General features: G+C 39.1%; 1 protein-coding gene across 1 annotated transcript in view; it reads left to right on the plus strand.

The window, feature by feature from the left end:
- GLIS3 (GLIS family zinc finger 3) overlaps window positions 1-20,600 on the plus strand; it is a 175,834-nt gene that overhangs the window by 134,359 nt on the left and 20,875 nt on the right. Inside the window, exon 6 of the mRNA XM_010582766.1 lies at window positions 10,442-10,583. Within this exon, the coding sequence (XP_010581068.1) occupies window positions 10,442-10,583 (142 nt within the window). The remainder of the gene's footprint in view (window positions 1-10,441; window positions 10,584-20,600) is intronic.

Consider the following 20,600-nt stretch of genomic DNA (forward strand, 5'->3'; position numbering starts at 1 on the left):
CCAGGAAGGCTGGACATTCTTCAAGAAGGAGATCTTAAAGGAGCAGGAGCAGGAGCAGGAGCAGGCTGACCTGATGTGCTGAAAGAGGAGCCGGCAGGGAAGAAGACCAGCCTGGCTAAACAGAGAGCTTTGGCTGGAACCTAGGAAGAAAAAAAGAGTTTATGACCTTTGGAAGAAGGGGCAGGCAACTCAGGAGGACTACAAAGATGTCATAACATTATGCAGGGAGAAAATTAGGCAGGCCAAAGCCCAACTAGAATTTAATTTGGCTACTGCAGTAAAAGACAATAAAAAATGTTTCTGTAAATACGTTAGCAAAAAAACAAGGGCTAAGGAGAATCTCCATCCTTTACTGGATGTGGGGGAAACATAGTGACAAAGAAGGAGGAAAACACTATGGTACTTAATGCCTTCTTTGCCTCCATCTTTAATAGTAAGACCATTTTTTCTAGCCCCCTGATCTGGAAGACAGGGACAGGGAGCAGAATGAAGGCCCCAGAATCCAAGAGGAAATGGTTAGCCACCTGCTACACCACTTAGACACACACAGATTTATGGGGCCAGATGGGATCCACCCAAGGGTACTGAGGGAGCTGGTGGAAGTGCTCACCAAGCCACTTTCCATCATTTATCAGCAGTCCTCTCTAACTGGGGAGGTCCCAGTTGACTGGAGGTCAGCAAATGTGACACCCATCTACAATAAGGGATGGAAGGAGGATTTGGGGAACTAGAGACCTGTCAGTCTGACCTCGGTGCTGGGGAAGGTTGTGGACCAGATCATCTTGAGTGCCATCACATGGCATGTACAGGACAACCAGGCGATCAGCCCCAGTCAGCATGGGTTTCTGAAAGGCAGGTCCTGCTTGACTAACCCGATCTCCTTCTATGACAAGGTGACCTGCTTAGTGGATGAGGGAAAGGCTGTGGATGTTGTGTACCTAGACTTTAGTAAAGCCTTTGACATTGTTTCCCACAGCATTTTCCTGGAGAAACTGGATGCTCATGGCTTGGATGGGCGTATTCTTCACTGGGTGAACAACTGGCTGGATGGCCAGGTGGAAAGAATGATTGTGAATGGAGTGAAATCCACTTGGTGTCCAGTCACAAATGGTGGTCCCCAGGGCTCAGTTTTGGGGCCAGTTCTGTTTAATATCTTTATCAATGATCTGGACAAGGGGATTGAGTGCACCCTCAGTAAGTTTGCAGATGACATCAAGTTGAGTGGGAGCATTGATCTGCTTGAGGGTAGGAAGGCTCTACAGAGGGATCTGGACAGGCTGGATCAATGGGCCAAGGCCAGTTTTGTGAGGTTCAAAAAGGCTAAGTGTCACAACAACCCTGTGCAACGCTACAGGCTTGCGGAAGAGTGGCTGGAAGGCTGCCCAGCAGAAAAGGACCTGGGGGTGTTGGTCGACAGCTGGTTGAATATAAGCCAGCAGTGTGCCCAGGTGGCCAAGAAGGCTAATAGCATCCTGCACTGTATCAGAAATAGTGTGGCCAGCAGGGCTACGGAAGTGATAATCCCCCTGTACTCAGCACCAGTGAGGCCACACCTCAAATAGTGTGTCCAGTTTTGGGCCCCTCGCTACAAGAAGGACGTTGAGGTGCTGGAGCATGTCTAAAGAAGGGCAATGAAGCTGGTGAAGGGAGCTTCTAGAGAACAAGTCCTGTGAGGAGTGGCTGAGGGAACTGGGGTTATTCAGCCTGGAGAAGAGGAGACTCGGGAGACCTTAGCACTCTCTACAGCTACCTGAAAGGAGGTTGTAGCGAGGTGGGTGTTGGTCTCTTCTCCAAGTAGCAAGTGATAGAACAAGAGGAAATGGCCTCAAGTTTGTGCCAGAGGAGGTTTAGAATAGATATTAGGAAAAATTTCTTCACTGAAAGTGTTGTCAAGCGTTGGAACAGACTGCCCAGGGAAGTGGTTGAGTCACCATCCCTGGAGGTATCTAAAAGACCTGTAGATGTGGCGCTTAAGGACATGGCTTAGTGGTGGACCTGGCAGTGTTATGTTAATGGTTGGACTTGATGATCTTAAGGGTCTTTTCCAACCTAAATGATTCTATGATTCTATGATTCTCATTACCCAGTCGCCCTTCAGTCTGGGCTTTAAATGTGCTATCCTGTCCATGATGCTACTTAAGCATCACCAGTATCTAAGCAAGAAAGATTGAAGCTGTATAAAGTATGCCTAAGAGGTTGCAGTTAACTGCCCTGATAGCAGCCCAAACACCCTTCAAGTCCTTAAGACTGTCCTCATTAAGTGTCCCTGTTCAGGCTGGGACCTCCTCTGCCTTCGTTGTTGGCATACAGATTTCACACTGCTGGAAATGGGTATTGGCAGCTGGCCTGCATTGACAGGTACTGATTTTGGAGTCCTTAGTACTGCTCCTGAGGCCATGATATACTGGCTTCACTGGCAGTCCCTGTATGAGGAGGGCCTTCATCTGCCCTTTTGTTTCTTCCCCGTGCTGCAGTGCTCTGCCCCATCAGCTGACACAGTTGTTTGTGAGACTGCACTGTAAGATGAATTAAGGCTTTAACAACAACAAAAAAACCCAACCTGAAACAGAAATGCCCCACAATAAATGGGAGGCTGTAGCAACGCTGAAAGCAACGCTGAAAGCAACGCCAGCCCAGCCATCTCATCACATCATCATCTAGCCAGGCAACACACTAAACAGACAACTCACAGACAGTGAGTGAAACTGTAGAATGATGTCCTAAGGAATCTTTGCAAAGTGAAAATCATATGCCTGAAAGCTAATGTCCTGGTTTCAGCTGGGATGTAGTTAGCTGTCTTCCTAGTAGCTGGTACAGTGCTATGTTTTGAGTTCAGTATGCAAAGAATGTTGATAACACTGATGTTTTCAGTTGTTGCTCAGTAGTGTTTAGACTACAGTCAAGGATTTTTCAGCTTCTCATGCCCAGCCAGGGCACCTGACCCAAACTGGCCAACAGTGTATTCCATACCATGGGACGTCCCATCTAGTTTAGGAACTGGGAAGTGGGGGGGGGCAGGGATTCGCCGCTTGGGGACTGGCTGGGTGTTGGTCGGCGGGTGGTGAGCAATTGCCCTGCGCATCACTTGTACATTTCAATCCTTTTATTATTACTGTTGTCATTTTATTAGTGTTATCATTATCATTATTAGTCTCTTCTTTTCTGTTCTATTAAATCGTTCTTATCTCAACCCAGGAGTTTTACTTCTTTTCCTGATTTTCTCCCCCATCCCACTGGATGGGGGGGGAGTGAGTGAGCGGCTGCGTGGTGCTTAGTTGCTGGCTGGGGTTAAACCACGACAGCTAATAATTTGGATCTCTTACTGGTAAAGCTGGCAGAGGTTTTTTTCAGTTCTAGTCTTAGGTGCTAATCAAGGTATTATTTTGAACAGATGAGATTTCCTTGTAGGAACTGGTACATGCATGAACTTAAGTTCCAGTGGAGATTAACACAAAAACAAATATTTAAAGTGAAGGCCAGTGTTATATAAAGGATGCTGCAGAGTTTAAAAAAAGAATGTGAAATCTGAAAATCTTTGTTTCTGTATACTAAAAATTGCTGATGTTATCTACAGATTTTCATGGCAATTTTTGGTAACATGTGACAGGGAAAGAAATATGTTTGTGGTAAATGAAGCACCAGGTGGATGAGTACTTGTTTATTTTCTACATTTTTCCACTCATGAAGTGAAAATTTGCCAAACAGATGTAGTTTCAGAAAGGGACAGTAAATCGTTCTGCAGTACAAGTGGTTTCTTTGTGAAGCCGCATTTACTTGGAAAAGCTGATGTTTAGCAGTATCATGTACTAGCTATATCTCCAAATCAGTCTAGCACAAAAGAGTGATTTTTTCCTGCTTTTCGAATGGCACAGCTCAGCTCTTAGATTGCTGTTCACACAAAAAACAGCTACAAGCCTCTAAGAACTGCAAGAAAAAGACGATGAAATAGGAAGGATCACAGGTATAATGTAGGTAGCATTTTTAATAAGATAGTTGCATGTTTTCAGATTTGATAAAATCTGATATGGGGCAGGGAGAGATGTAATATGTGTATGTATCCACACACACGCAACTATATGGATGCTTTCCAGTTCTATGACTAGAGTGAGAAAGAAATAAAAGTAAAATTCGTGAAAATGTGGACTTCTCCAAGACAGCGGATGTCACAACAAGGAGCATCCTTAGGAGCCTTTTATGTTAAAACATATTACTTCCAACTATGTAGAGCAAAATTATAATCAGTTTTCAACAGAACTCGGACTGAACCAGCTTTTTTGTTTATTTCAGAAAATGCCCACTTACAATACATCTCACTCAAACTGTACTTCCCTTCTTTACAGCAAGATTTCAGTTTGATTTTTTAATTCAAAGTTTCTTTTCAGATCTGCCCCAGCTGCATTTTTTTCCCCTTAAAAATGGTGTTCTTGGTGTTCTATATAATTTTAATGAGGAGATAACCCAAACTATTCCTCATATTAGTTTAATACCAATCGAAAGAAAACTCTCTGTTCTGTATATAATAAAGGTAGAATTCATTTCATTCTCATCTTCTTGACTTGAAATTTGCTGATTGTGTATGTTCCAGGTCCTTTTGATTTTTAGTGCAAGAGGCTGAAAAACATTTTTGGTATGTTTTCCTGATTTACTCTATGTCACAAAGATGAAAGCCATTTTTGTATTTGAACTCAAATGTTTGTTGTAAAACTTCGAGAGAAGCAAAATTAACTATTTCTTGTATAGAACCTAACATCCCTACTGTGCAGATAGGCTAGTTTAACTTGATTTTTATTGTGTTTTCCCGGCCAAACATTTAATTGAAATAGAATGTAAGAGCAGATGAAAATAGCATGCACACATATCTGAAAGCTGTGGTAGACAATTAACAGAATAATGAATGCTATGGCTTTCTAGAAATCCTGCCGAGATGACTCACTGGAAACAAAGATTGTTGAGGAATCTCTTCTGTCTGCGTTGCTTCTTTGCCCCAAGATGTCTGTAGCCTCCAGAGGCAAGAATTAGGACACTTAGCAAGCGTAAACTTCTAGCAAGTGTAAACTTTTATTGTCTGCTGTCAAAAAGGTTTAGTACTATCAAGAAAGCACTAGACCTTGAAGCTGATCTGCATGAGTAAAGGGATGATCCAGCAGGCAAACCTGTAATATGAGTAAACACTGTCACATAGCATGGCTTCATCTTGAATTTGTAATTTTCTAGTGGCCACATCTGTCTAATGTCAGTGTCATGATGCTAACAGGACATAATTTTACTCTAACTGTACAAGCAAATATTAAATTCTGGCTACTCCTTCAGAAAAGCTAGTACAGTATGTAGCTCTATGTAGGCAGGTCATGCTTCCCTCTTCTAATGCCAGCTTAACTTATGGGCAATAAAAATGCATGGAAGACTACTGGCTTATTCTCTACTTGACAAATAGCGCTTAGTAAACTTAATACACAGGCTATGTGAATAACAGAAATTCCTCCTTAGCTTTATAATGAAAACAGAAACATATTTATAAAGCTATTACAATTCATGTAAAACAATTCCTCTCAATGAAACATGGCAGTATTTAGGGCGGTTTTGCTGGTTTTACACGTGGCAGACACAGATCTAACCTGCACCAAAATAGACTACAACCAGTGTCTCCCTTACATAAGGAAGTACTCTAGTAGGTGCACATTATACATAAAGTCCATTAAGCCTGTTATCACAAAAGCAGGATTTAAAATGCTGTGATTTCATGACATAACTGGCATGTTTGAATGACTGGAGGAGTCCAGACTTTGCTGAAGAATCACTAGAGTTAATCCAAGTACATATAGGCAGGTTTTGAAGTTACTGCGATCCTATTTTATGTGGTTTGGAAACAAACTAGTAATGTTTGAGAAATCCTAAACTACTACTCTTCTGACTAAGTGTGTTCATAAACACACGTTTCTGATGTTTTGCTTGATGGTGTGCGATTTCTATTGAACAGGAATAATGTTGCAGAAACTAGCCAGGTTGTACAAAACCATACAGATCTCAGATAAAACACACATTGGTTAGAGAAATAGAAAACAAATTATCTTTTCTTTTGAGGAGACATTTTCTCTGGAATTATGTCATGCATCAAATCAACAGCATGTCTCTGCTCTTGGACTCAAATATAATGAAATTGAAAATTGAAGAATGTAGAATCTTACTCCCTTCTAATTACTTCTCCTTGTAACATTTAATCTTGGGTAATTATTTAATCATATCTAAAATGTACAGGAGTAGAATTTCCATCCATTGTTCTGAAAGCTGATAAACATTAGTTGATTGTCACAGAAGTAAAACAATTGTAAATCATGACTGACGGTGATTTGTTTTGTGTATTAGAAAAAACTGCCACAGTGTGATAATGGGAATGTCTCAGATTTTCAAATATAAAACTTCACTAGTCTACCATACAACTGAACTATTAAACTTGAAAATCTATTATTTAGAACAAATATTTCATACCAGAAGTTATCAGTGAGCTGAGCCATTGATTGTTAACTTGCACCTTGGCCAGCCATAAATTTAGGCTACATTACAGCACACACAAAATGTCAGTGCTCAGCATGGCAAAACTGTCAGTTACTGATTTGATCATTCAACAAGGTAACTTCCTAACCTTATAGTTCTCAAAAATAGATTGGCAAGTTTTCAGTACCAGTGCGATTGTGCTGGTGCTCAGCTGAGTGATCATGAGGGAAGCAAGGTGATCATGGGGGAAGCAAGGTATTGCAGCCAGAATCCTGGGAGGTTGGTGCTGGGATATGATTTATACAGAAGTTGAAAAGAGTGACAGCTGTCTTCTACAGCTGGTTGATGAGTCTACAGTCTAGGCCAGAAAAGAAATACATTTTGTTTAGAGCAAAGCAAGAAACAGACTGCAGCAATTAGATCTGGTCAATTATTATTTCTCCTTTATAGCTTTTTTAACTGAAGATAAATTTTATGGATGCAATGAATGGTTGGTTTATTTGCATGTTTTTAAGATCATCTGTTTTTTCATTGTCTGTTCTGTTCCTTCACATTCTAAAGAAAAATTGTAACTCAGATTTCCCTGCTCTTGACAAAATGCAAAACATTGGTTTCAGTTAAAACTTTTTATTAAAAGTTTTCTCTAAAATATGCAACAATATTTGACTGAGATAGAGGTGGTTTTTTTTTTTTTTACCCTGAATGTCTTTACAGGAAAAAGCAATGCCTTAATCTGCCATATTTGAACCAGTCTGGTTTTTACAGTCTGTTTTGCTCCAAAAAGGCCACATCTTATGCCAGCCCTGTTAATGATACAGAAGTAACATCTGGAAAAACATTGCACAGAGTATGAGGTTTAGATAGCAGAGGAAGGAGGACCCAGCAACCAAAGCATGGTTACTGTCTCTCTCAAACAGTAATGGTGGGTAATGGAGTTTTACAGAAGTTGTCTGGTTTGGGAAGCAGCTGTGATTTAATGGCTGGTTCTGCTAAAGGAAGCTTACCCATTTCTGGTCCTGCTCTGCTAAGCAATAGAGTAGAGAAGAGGTTCTCTGCCCCTTGCTCCCTATGATTTCCAATACTGCAACAGTAATTACTCTTAAAAAGCAACTCGCATACATACCCTGTAGTAAAGGAGAGTAAAGTTATTCCCAGCACCTATTATCTGGTGAGGTTTGTAGGCCTGTGGTAGTATTTTTAGTGGCAATTTGAATTAGCAGTGTGTGTCTGCAGTTGCACAAATCAGTGTAATACCCACCCCTTGCTCAGAATATTTCATTATATGTATGTTAAATACGTATATTGCCATTCTAAAATTATGTGTTATGATATGTGTATGCATGTGTCTATATAAGTTTGTAAAATCTGTATTTCTAGCCCTTGTGGTTATAAATATGAATCAATAATAGCCAATGCATGGATTAAGAACTATCTCCAGAAATCAGATCACAGCTGTCTCCCAGTGCTTGTTTCACTGTTTTTGGTTTTCTGTTGTTGATCCTGGGTTTTGGTTGGTTTTATAAGCATTGACTGTTGGGCAAGCTAGAAAATTTATGTCAGCATGGGTTATCATGATAGATGTGTTCTCGGTATCAAAGGATTTGCAAATGCAGAACAAACCTCCTCAACAGTGCAAAATAAAAAAAGTATAAAATAGGCAGTTGCTGTTATTTAATGCTTGTAACTAATATATACATCCTTAGCTCTCATTTCCTTGTTCTGCTCACTGTTTCATCCATATGACTGCTATCTGATCATAGAAATTCATTTTTGTGATCTTACTCACAAAAAAAGAAACCTGCACAAACAAACAACTTTACACAGGCAACCTCTGTAAGTTTGTATTCTGTGTGATAGAACCCTGATTTTTTAATAGAAGTCAGATTTTTTTCATATTTATTTTCATATTAGATTCCATAGAAATTTAAAGTCACATAATGCTCATTAATAATGTAACTGACAAGAATTTGAATCTGGATCTATCTGGCATTTAATTTCACATGCACTTAAAAAAGACATGTTACTAGTGATAGCAGTAAAAACAGAATAATTAGTGGATAATAGGAGGCAAAGATACATGCTACACTGGAAGAAATATTTGTACTTATAGCAAGTTGTAAATATAGATAACAAATGAAAAGCATTTGTCAGGGTATTTATCCCTTTTCTCCCTCTTTCTCTCCTCCCTCCCCTCCCCCGCTTCCCTCTCTCTCTCTACAGTTCCACAATAACAAATATAGCTCACAAATGTAGCATACCTTTGGGCTTAATAATGACTCACTAAATTTTTAAGAGAAGGAATAATCTACAGCATGCACAGTCTGTGCATAGGTATCATAGGTTGTGTAGTATCTCTTATTAGAGTCACCCGGCCTCAGGTCCTTATGATGTGTAAGACCAACTCTCCACTCTGTTGCAACAGTTTTATCCTAATGCATATCAGCAGAAGTCATTTGAATGATCATCAGCATCTTGTGGCACAGTAATGGGTCTTTCTACAGTTGCATTCAGAATCATGTGCTCTTACTCTTTTTTCTTCATTTCTGAAGGATGGACAGAATTCTCTCTTCTTGCTTTTCCTCCCTTTAGGAATTTGTTAGAGGTGCTAGGTTATGTTCTAGTTACTGTTACCTGCTCACTTTTCATGGCACCAAACAGAGAGGAGAAGCCTCAGTTGCATCTTTGAAATTTGCTTCTTGGGACTCTGATGCATGAGAGCAGCAAATCCTACTGCACTAGGTCAGGTTTCTGTCCATCATGCTGCATGAACTACCTCTTCATCAGCATGGGTGACAGGACAGGATATTTATCTGCATCTCAGCCACTGCAGTGGCCCACTTGCATATAAGCACACACCCTCCTTTTTCATACTTTTGAATGAATGCACCAGCCTGTGAGCCAAGATGGCCGAGATGGCCGTAAGGAACAGGCAAATTTTTGTTACATATAACAGTAACATCATGCAGGGGGTTGGGACAGGCATCAGTCCCAGCAGCCTGCAGCAGCATCCATCTGTCAGAAGACTCAGGGTGCAATTTTGCATTACAGCCAGGACAGCCTTGTGTCAGGGTGCTTTTCCATATTTTGGTTTTGAGATTATTTTTTTAATTGTATTTTTTTATTTGTATTGTATTGTATTGTAGCCTCAGGGTGAGATTGTTCGTCCAAAGAAAAGCTCTTTTTATGAATTTGTTTATTAATTGTTTACAGAGGGAATTTTCTGCTGGATCAGCCAGAAAAACAGGCTTGCTGTTGATGGATCAGGTACCAGGCAAGTGGCCATGCATGCAGCTGGGATTAGTGGCAGTGATGGAGCACTCACTTTCAGATGAGTTCAGCCATAATGTGAAACAAATGCAGTCCTAGTCACTTTAGCAATGTGGTCTTGAGACAACTTTGGTCCATATAAAGTGGTACCACTTCCATCCTGACCATCTTGAATGATACTACTCCTGGCTGCTCGCTCCCAGTCACTTGTTTCCATTGCCATGAGCATCTTTGCTTTTCTGGTCCTTCAGTGAGCCAGTTCAGGGCACTAAACCAGCAGGAAAATATTTGTATTTTTTATAGTGCCCCTCTGCTGATACAAGAGATGTCAGACATTATCCATGAATCAGGACAAACTTCTCTCTTTTGCAGTGTATGACAAGAGAACACATGCAAGTCCATCTGTCCAAGGTCCTATCTGTACAAATAGCCCTTGTCCTGGGTACAGTCTTGTTAAGCAGCTGGAAGATTTTCCTTCCTCAGATTTGAAAAATGCCTGCTATAATGGAAGAATATTAACCAGGATTTAAAAGAGAAGAATTCTGCTTCTGTTCCATTTCTTTCTCTAACCCCTCAACATTTCCTCATTGTAATTTTTCAGTGTCTTAAGATTTCTGTGATTTATTTCCTTTTTTTTGCCCAGGCTATAATCATTTCTCCTTTTCTATCTCTTGTGTTTCAGTTGCGATTGAACTCAGAGCTTGGCCAGGACATCCTGAATGACTGCCTCATAATCCAGTCCCTCCAGCCAGCCCCATCACCACATGATGATGGAGAGAATACCATGGGACACTCCCCAGGGCCTGCTCATGGTATTTACCCAGGTATAGAAAAAGACAGAAACAGCCTGCTGTATTGTTGCTCTCTTAAGATTAGAGATGATTTTGCAGAGTAGAATGTACTCTGAAATCTGTATATATCTCATGAGAAGGATAGGATCTGCAAAGATAAAAAGATAGATTTTGAACAGATTTTTACACATTTTTTGAGGAAGGCAGGACAAATCATATTTTTTCCATGAAAAGACCTACTGCAACAAAGACCAATATTTTTGCTCTATAGGCATTTGACTTTGCTAGCAATGCACTTCTACCATTCCGTGTAGACATCTTGAATTCATTAAGCTTCATTTAAAGTCAAAGGAGTATTTTTCCTCTTCCTTATTTGTGGATCACTTACGAATTTTCCAATAGATCTAAATTAATGAAATTAAGTGCTGCATTATAAACTCTCATATTATAACTATAAATACACCAATAAACACATTTATGCTATAAATGTGATAATCCTATTTTATTGTTATAGTTAAGTATTTGAGATTTTCATATTAAAATACGTAACTGTCATACCTTCCTAAATGTACAATTGTTGTTCACATTTCAGCTAATTTTAAAATATTTGATAAATTATGAAGGATAATACTTCTCAAAGCTCAAGACAATGATGGGCAAGATGTTAACATTTTTTAATGCTGTATTTTAGTAGTTGTGAAGACATCTGTTTTTATCTTTCAGGCAGAATGCATTACATCTTCTAGCAGTTCAACCTTTAACTGAGAACCAGATGTAGGAAGTGAAAGAATTGGCTGAATGTTATGTGCAGAGCTGAAAATGACATTATATGAAGTGGCCACTTCAATAAGTGGCTTTATTTTACAGAGAGGCTTGTAAACCTATCAATTCTATAATATGTTTTTGTCAAGCCTGTTGTGAGCTACACACTAGTTGGTGATCATGTAGGTTTATATGACAAAAAATCAGGATATTTAAAGCTGTGATTGACTGTATCCTAATTTATAAAATAGTTGGTATTATTTGTATGCTGTTAACTGTTAAATGCCTTAGTCTGAGTATAGGCTGAGTGTGGCATCTGTTATTTGAAAGCTAAAGGAAATTTCAGATTTTAAAGATTTGATTTTGGCCAGGGAACCTCCAGCGACGTGGTGTTCATTACAGTTGCTTATTTTATATTGTAATTTGAGAGGGAGTTGGACAGTGAGGAATGCTGAAAATTAAAAAATTATTTACTGGCATTACCCAGTGTAACGTGCAAAACTGAGAATAAAAGACTCAGCTTTTCCTTTTCCTTTCAATTCCCTAGACAGGGTGAAAGCTGGGTGGGGACAGAGTGTCAGATGAGCTGAGACCAGGTTTTCAGAAATCTAGGACTTTCTCACAGGCGATTTCCACTGGAATCTGTTGAGCACTCAGCTCTTCTACCAGTCCAGCTTCCAGACTATGATTAAGTGTCAAACTCCAGCTGCTGGGTCAATCCAAACCTAGGCTGACAGCAGCTTGAACAAGCTGCTGCCCCATGACATCTCAGAATCCTAAGCCAAGTAAAGCTATTGCCTCCAGCCAGCCCTTAGCTGGCAATTTTCTGCAGTCACAATGTCCCATAGACAGCTTCTGAGACTGTGGCATTACTTTTTGTAATCTCATTCATGCCTCGTCTTACAATACTTGGGGTTTACAGCACTACTAACTATGGACATTCTTTGATCTAATAATTTATTTTGGTTTTTTTCTTACTTGGCACTGCTTTCTATTTTGCAGCAATTGTTATAGCATTAATCAACATACTTTTATCAGCATTAATTTCTCTGTAAGTGAACTGTAACTGCTTTCCCTTATGTGTGTTCACAGCTATCTATAACTTGGCAAATTTTTTGTAGTTTATTCACTTGTGTTGTTTCACTTCAATTAACTGAGGGTATTATGTCAGGTATAGATGAATCCATGTCACTTCATTTTGACAACCAGTTGAAATGAATTGTTTCATTAACTACTCATTATGGCTGCTACATAATAATATACTATGTAAATAAGTGAGATAACTCCAACAGGGAGGGAATTATTTTATTGAAATGGCAACATGAAAATTATTCATGCTCCAAGGAGAGAAAAACAAAACACAAAAGCTTAAGTGTCCTGCCTGAGAGAAGCTACCCTTTAAACTTCTCTGAAAAGAACGTATTTTTTAATTACAAAGAAAAACTTTGAGACTTTTCTGAAAAATAAAATATGTAACTTTTACTGGGAACTGTTAGAGACAGCATATTAGCTGAAATGTCTGTGCTACTTTTCAAGTAGAAACAGGAACAGATTTCCATTCTTCCAATGCCTTTAAATCAGACTTTTCTCACTTGAAGGATACTTTTCTTACCATTTATGCACATTTAAAGCAAAGGTAGGTTTTCTCCTTTCCTAAGAGATCTACAGAATAAATGTTTGAAAGCAAACTATTAGAAATATGTAAAAGATTACAAAAGTAGACATTTAGGTGCTAGTCCATTTCCACTTACCAAAGTACAACAATGCCTGTAATGATCACCATTTCTCTGTACTGTTAAAGTACAGAATCTGCAAACACAGATCTATTTAAATGAAATACAACAATAATCTTTTTGATTACGTATCTATCACTTAAAGTTAAGACTGCATAAATATTTTTTCTTATCTTGTGGCCTTTGTGACTTTATAAAAGAAATCTGAACTGAGTACAAACTTATTAATACAGTGCAGTAACATGACAGATCCTTTGCTTATAAACTAACACAAAATTACATTTACAGGTCTAAAGTTAAGCACGCATGCATACTGTTCTAGGGCTAAGCATAGTGATATTTTGTAAAACAGAAATTCAAAGTCTGTTTGTACTGAAGCATGAAATTTCTGGTAGCACCTAGGTTTTAATTTTAAAAAATACATAGGCTTGGGGGTTTATTCAGTTCATAGAATGAAGATATGAGCAATTCATTCATAACAAGAATATAAGAATGATGTTTTTTCTACTATGAAATCATATCAGCTTCCTTTATGTAGTGCAATCTAGAATCCCTAAGGCTGAAAGAATCATAAATAATGCAATACAAAAAAAAATTTGTTTTTACTGTGCTGTTTGGTTAAAACTTGACCATTTCATATTTAAGAATAAACCAGAATGTGTCATTCATTTATAAATATTTACTGAATACAACACTCTGCTCTGCTCCAGGGCAAGCAAACGATATTACTAAAGCTTGCAAAGTGCATGATTTTCTTTGCAAGTTGGAAATTAAAAGTTGCATCAGGAAAGTTACAGAAGATTTTGCAATTCTAAGTGTATTTTAAGTTATATCTTATGCTCCAGTACTGTGAAACTTTGGCCTAACTACTTTTATGCCTGTGACTTAAGACATGCATTACTTAAGTAACACTTTTCCTTGTGTGGGGTTTTTTTCCCAATGAAATAGTACTGAGCTAGGCACTCTACACACATAATAAGAAAGAATTAATTCATTCCCAAAGGAGTTTATATCTAAGATAATGTTAGGGCAGTCGGTAGATACAAGAGGCAGGTAGAGGATAGAGGATTCATACAGGAAAAATGAAAGAATTTTATTAAAGTAATTGTCCCAGTGAGTGAGCTCCCTAACCATTAGGCACCATGGGCAGTGGAGGAGATGTCTGATGAAAAAGCAGTCTGTTTGTTAAAGCTGACAGCCTTGGGAAGTAGTTACAGCTCATTACTGGAAGAAAAAAAGGATGAGAAGAACTGAGATATGAATGCCTATTGCAGTGAAAAATGGAGGGAATGGATGCAAAAGAGTAGGTGATGTAGGGTAACCAACAATTAAGAGGATCTCTGCTGTCACTTTTGGAGCTCAATTTAAGTATGGCATACATAGCCAGAACTCCTGCTAAAGATGTGTTACCAGGTAGGACCATACACATTCTACAGGGGGTTGAAAAGTGTTAATATTATTATCTTACCTATTTTAAGGAGGATAGTTTATTTCCCTTCAGACTTGTCCTTTTATTCACCAGTTTTAATAATGAGTGTATAATTTCCATTTTGAGACAGCTTAGTGGTTCTCCAAGAATTGATGTAATTGTTGGGTTCACGTTGTGAAGAAGAGAACATTTATTGATGAATTGGTACGATTTATAGTTCCTTTTTTCATGATGAGACAGAACTTCAGAAACTGCAATCCATGGAAAGAGAAGAATCTGTCTCAAAAGGTAGGGATGTGATGTGAAGATGCCATAGCAGCAACAACTTTAAATCCCAGTCCAGACCCCACCTCATTGCTTCAGGGACTTAATTATTTCTTAATCTCAGAAACTACAGGAGTTTCCAGGATGTTCACCTTTCTCAACTAATAATCAGTCCAGCTGCCCATCATTGCAAGTATCCAGCAATAAGAATAGAAAATGTTTGTCGTGTCCAGCTCAGAGAAGAGACCAAAGGATGTTAAAAAATTAGAATCACACACCTTTTCTTATTTATATTATAGGCTGCTTTGGCAATATCTGGGGTAGCAATTGGAAGGCTTTTAGCAAGCACCATTTTACCATTTTTATGAGAGGCCTATAATTACCTATAAACTAACTCTGGTATTTTTATTCTGATTCAGCTGGTAATTCTTCAATGACTTTCTTAATTTTCCTCTCTTATTTTCTGAGCTGTGGAGTAGGGGAAAAGATTCTTAGTAGGTGGTGTGGTGTCTCAGGACAATTTTTACATATGGAAGACCTTTACCACAAAAGTACTTTATGTTCTAAGCATTTGGATTTCTAAATATTTGAGGTAAGGGATTTCAAATGACAGAGATTGACTGAACAGGTCTCCAGATAATAAGACTGGATTACTGTAGAAAGTTCTTTCCCATTTTTTCCCAGTTTGTTTTCTTCTTCTATCCAAATGTCTTGAGGGGGTGGACTTTGTAAACTCTCCAGCTTTCTAGGTGCCTCCAGTACTTGGATGCTTCCAGTATGCCTACAGAACATCTGAAGAAAGATACAGGGACCATCAATGCAGATGGTCCCTGCAACAGACTCACTTCAGAGACAGGCTTATTATCTTCATAATGTGATTTTGACTTCTGCTCTACTTCTTAATGCATGATGGGATCTTAAGTTCCATGCATACTGCAGTCTTCAGATTTACAGATGAGCTGGGCAGGATCAAGGCAACACAGGCAGCATGTTTTACATTTGCTGGGCTTACAACTTATGGCTCAACACAGCACATGCCCACATATTCCTGGCCACAAAATCCTGTAGGGAATTATGGGCTGCCTAGGGGAGCTGAGAGGGGAGACTATATGGAGGTGATGCTCCCAAGTGCAAAATGCATTTCAGATTTTTCCTTCTGTGCACTAGTAAATCACTTGTTCACAAGGACTGCATAAATATTTGCTATAGAAACAGAAGGTTAAATATAGTAATTAAAAAAACCACTCTTGCAAATGTATGTATGTAATTTTAATTGACTGAGCTACAAAATGAAACCTTCACACTGCCTTATTCTGTATGGAAAGAATTCTCAGCCATACTCCAAATTCATGCTGGCAGTGGTAAGAGGAGAGGTATTTTGGGGGCAGAAAGAGATTGACAGAGTGCTGATTTGACGGTAATGAATCCAAGATAGTAAATTATACCATTGCTGGTAATTTGCAAAGGAGAGGGTGATTCTTCTGCATTTAAAAAATGCTCCATGAAATTACACCTTTCTGGCTCCATTAAAAAATAAATTTTTTTTTAGGCTTTGGGTTCTACAACTTTTTAAATACTGCTTTTCTGTCTTTTTTTTTTTTAAAGGAACCTTATTCAGAATCAGCTTTTTCTCTTCTCACCACCTAATTTGTTCCTATGCATCATGAGAATGCATGTGAATTTATCTTCTCATAGAGAAGCCTTTGCAGAGATACTTTCATGGAAAATTCTTATATGTTGATAATTGATTTGTGATGAGACTCCATAAATGAAAACATGGCTCCTCCCTCTCTGCGGCTGAAACAGTGTGGGTGTAACCCAATCCAACGTTCACATTCAGGACTAACAGGTTATAACCATCTTGCCATCTTGTAAATCATGGTGTAGCTTGGGCTTTTTAAGGGACACAGAGGAACAGCATCAACAATTCCTTGTTTTGTTTTTTTTGTTTGGGGTTTTTTTTCAGAATATCTGAATCTTTTAAAGATTACTTAAAGTGTGTTAGTTTATCTTGTATTGATAGGGAGAAAAGCCTTGTTGTAGGAAGCCTTTTTGTTAAGTAATACTTACTTACACTTAATTCTGCATCTTTCTGTGTGGACCTACCTGGTCGTGGTATGTTGGAGTTAGTGAGCATGAACATCTGTTCAGTTTCATACTACTCAAATCAAGTGTTTAATGGGATCAGGCACTGAAAAGACATTCCTTTGTGTAGATATTTCCTGCCAGCACTTTGAGCAAACAACTCACATTTAACAGCTAAACCACTAGAAAACCTTGCCACACACACAGCTCCCAAGAAAAAGTGGTCAAGTTATCTAGCAGTTTCTTAAATAGTGTCCAAAATTTTCTGTCAGTCTCTTAAGACTAGCTCTACTAGGGAAATGACCTGTCACTGACAATACTTGTTGACTGCCATAACTCTGTAGACTGCCAAAGGCTGACAATATTTCCTTTCAACTGGTATTTACAAGATTCAGGTAGTAGCTTGGACCAATGCCTTGTCTACACTAGAAGTTTTAGTAGTAGTATTTCCACTGGGAAGCAGCTGCCAGCACTGCGATTTCACTTCACTGGGTGCCCAAGGAGGTGCTTTTGTCAGCACAGAACTTCTATGGACCAAGAAGCTACAGTGACAAAAGATATGTTGTGCTGTCCAGGGGTGTTATATGGATCCACACCATCATTCATGGTGCTGCTTTTCAAGGCTTCATTACAAGGCACTGTGGGAGCCCAGGTACACTCTTCTGTCATGCTGTGGTCATTTAACTTACCCTGTGTACAGGAATATGTTTTTGCAGCTAATACATATGCTTTTTCTTCCTTAAATATCCTACCTGCACCTCTGGTCCCTGCCATAGTTAGCTCTTACTTTACACTGTGTACTGTCTCTTCATCAGAAACAGAAAAAAAGTACAGAGAAATTGCTGGGAAACCAAGCCAAAAGGTACTAAAGTAGCAGACACTGCTACGATGGTGAATATCACAGTGATATTGGTTGTTTAGGTTGCTCTAGTTCAGAGAAAGGACAGATGGCTGCCCATGCCTGGCTGCAGACAACCTTTTCCCAGGGACAAAGTCACCAGGTCTTGGGCAGTGCTGTGGGAACACATGCTACCACTGCAGCCTGGACCAGCTAGAAATGTGCAAGCACAACCTAGAAAATACTTGCCTAAAATCCTTACCATGGTTGTGGCAGAGAAGAGCTATGACAGGGCAGAACAACTCTTGCTATCTTATGGTGGGAATCCAGCCATAGTCCAGCCTTTTTACTCCTGATCAACCACAGCCTTGAAGAAATTTGTTTTAAACTCAAAGATCACAGTACTGGGAAACAAAGTCATTGTATGTTCTTAGATATTTTATTGCTTTTCTCATGGAAAAATGCTGCAAGTTACCCTATTTTTGCAATGAATAATTTAAATACTCTCTGTTATTATTTAGATAATCAGGGTTTTCCTTTGCAATGTACTGATTTGTTAAATATTCTCTCTGCTTATTCTGCCAGCATGTGCATTTGGTTGTTTTTCAGTATTTTCTTCCACGCTGCGTGTAAGCATGAAATAATAAATTCAAAAGGTCATGCCTTTGTTTTCCCCTCTGCGTTTGTCTTGATGCTAGTCTGAGAGATGGTTGTGGAGAGAGTGGGTTTTGGGGTGCGTGAGCAAAGTGAAAGTACAAGAGAAGCTACCTTCCCCTGTGTTAGCGGGGGTTCTTCCTTGGCCCTTTCTTAGTGAGTTACTCTGCTGGCTTAAGTGATTTCTCATCTCCCTGTGGGATATGCATCCTCTGTACCTCTCTTAAGGCTTGGGATGCCTTCTACTATCAGATGTCTGTTGTCACTTGGGTTGTGATTAGGAGGCTCTGGTCCATACAAGAATTAGCAAACAGTAGAGGCTAGTGCTGAGGCCAGCCGCAGGCATTTTTGTTGGTCCTCATGGCCATGTGGTAGAGCAGCCTCCACTGCTCCAGCTTCGCCCACCAGTGTAGCTCATGCCAACTTTCCCTAAACTTTGACATTACCTCTGCAGCATCTATATTAGATGTTTTTATTCACAAAGTGATTTCCTTATCTGTCACCTTGCACTGTCTGTCATCTCCACCCCCTGAAAGATGTCCAAGACTGCTCTTTAATGAGGCTACAGAATAATTAAACTCCTAAGCCTTTCCTTAACTCTGCCTCTGGTGAATATCTAGTGTGTCACAAAGGCTGGCTTGTGAGGATGAATAGAGACTTTTCAGAGGACTTGGGAGATGAGGTGGACTTCTCACCCTTTTGATCTTGGGTAGCAACATTCAAAATTGTGACCTGTGAAATAATTTTCTTGAAGACTGATCTATGGTGGGGTTACTCCTAAAGTAGTGTTTGTTCTGCTAGAACTGCAGCATCCATGCAGGTATTTTAGACTAGAAAGATCTTCTACCCGTGACAATGCCCCTTGGGTAACTGGTTTAAATTCTAGGATTATATCAATAAATTTGAATCACTAGCTCCAACATATTCACTAACATTAGTTTTATGGGTAAATTTTTATTCTGTAAACTAGGTCTGAACGATACTTTTATATAAAGAGACTGGAAGATATGACAACCAAACAGTCAGAGATCAGTTTCATGTTGTAGACAGCCTATCTATCTAATTCATTCTCAGGGTTCATAAAATATTTAAGAGCATGTATTTGGCTGCCATTCAACATTGACATAAGCTACCTGACTGTCCTGGTTTCAGCTGGGATAGAGTTAACTGTCTTCCTAGCAGCTGGTACAGTGCTATGTTTTGAGTTCAGTATGAGAAGAATGTTGATAACATTGATGTTTTCAGTTGTTGCTCAGTAGTGTTTAGACTATAGTCAAGGATTTTTCAGCTTCTCATGCCCAGCCAGGGCACCTGACCCAAACTGGCCAACAGTGTATTCCATACCATGTGACATCCCATCTAGTTTAGGAACTGGGAAGTGGGGGGCAGGGATTCACCACTCAGGGACTGGGTGGGTGTTGGTCGGCGGGTGGTGAGCAATTGCCCTGCGCATCATTTGTACATTTCAATCCTTTTATTACTACTGTTGTCATTTTATTAGTGTTCTCATTATCATTATTAGTTTCTTCTTTTCTGTTCTAGTAAATCGTTCTTATCTCAGCCTAGGAGTTTTACTTCTTTTCCTGATTTTCTCCCCCATCCCACTGGATGGGGGGGAGTGAGTGAGCAGCTGCGTGGTGCTTAGTTGCTGGCTGGGGGTAAACCACAACACTGACACATATGTCAGTAAAAATAATTGAGTAACTAGATTTTCAGAGGGATTTGGTAATCAGTGTCTTACCTTCTGACTGCCTGATTTAAAGAACTTCTGAAAACAAGGTTACAGCATTTGGGGTCAACTAATTAGGACATTTGGAGGGAGTCCTGTATTGCTTTTTTGTTTAATCATCCAGAACCTTTCCTTATTTGCAATGTATACAAGAGCAACCTCATAGAAAATTATGAAACTGTTAATGCTAGTTTAAAATTTTTGTATGGATTACTGGGGAGTCTGGGGGCAATAATAGCAATATTTGAGTTTGGGTTGACCTCCTCAAGAAATTTGGGATTTTTACAGCTGAGGGGAAAATGTAGAAAGTCTTTCACTATTTACAAAACTGTGCTTTCTCTTCACTAGCTCTAAAAATATGTATCTTAGGAAGTATTTGACACCTCTTCCACAACAGGAAGCTATAGATGATTTGTAGCCTTATTCAGACAAAATTCCCAAGACAAGGAGTACAGCTATGTCATTCCTAGTTTTATGAAAGTGTCATTTGGGAGCAGCAAAGGTTATTTTTATGTGGGGTTTTTTTCTTCTCTTCAGACAGAAAACAACACTTGAG

This window comes from Haliaeetus leucocephalus, unplaced genomic scaffold (genome assembly GCF_000737465.1).
Source record: "Haliaeetus leucocephalus isolate CR32 unplaced genomic scaffold, Haliaeetus_leucocephalus-4.0 Scaffold849, whole genome shotgun sequence".
NCBI classification, from domain to species: Eukaryota; Metazoa; Chordata; class Aves; order Accipitriformes; family Accipitridae; genus Haliaeetus; species Haliaeetus leucocephalus.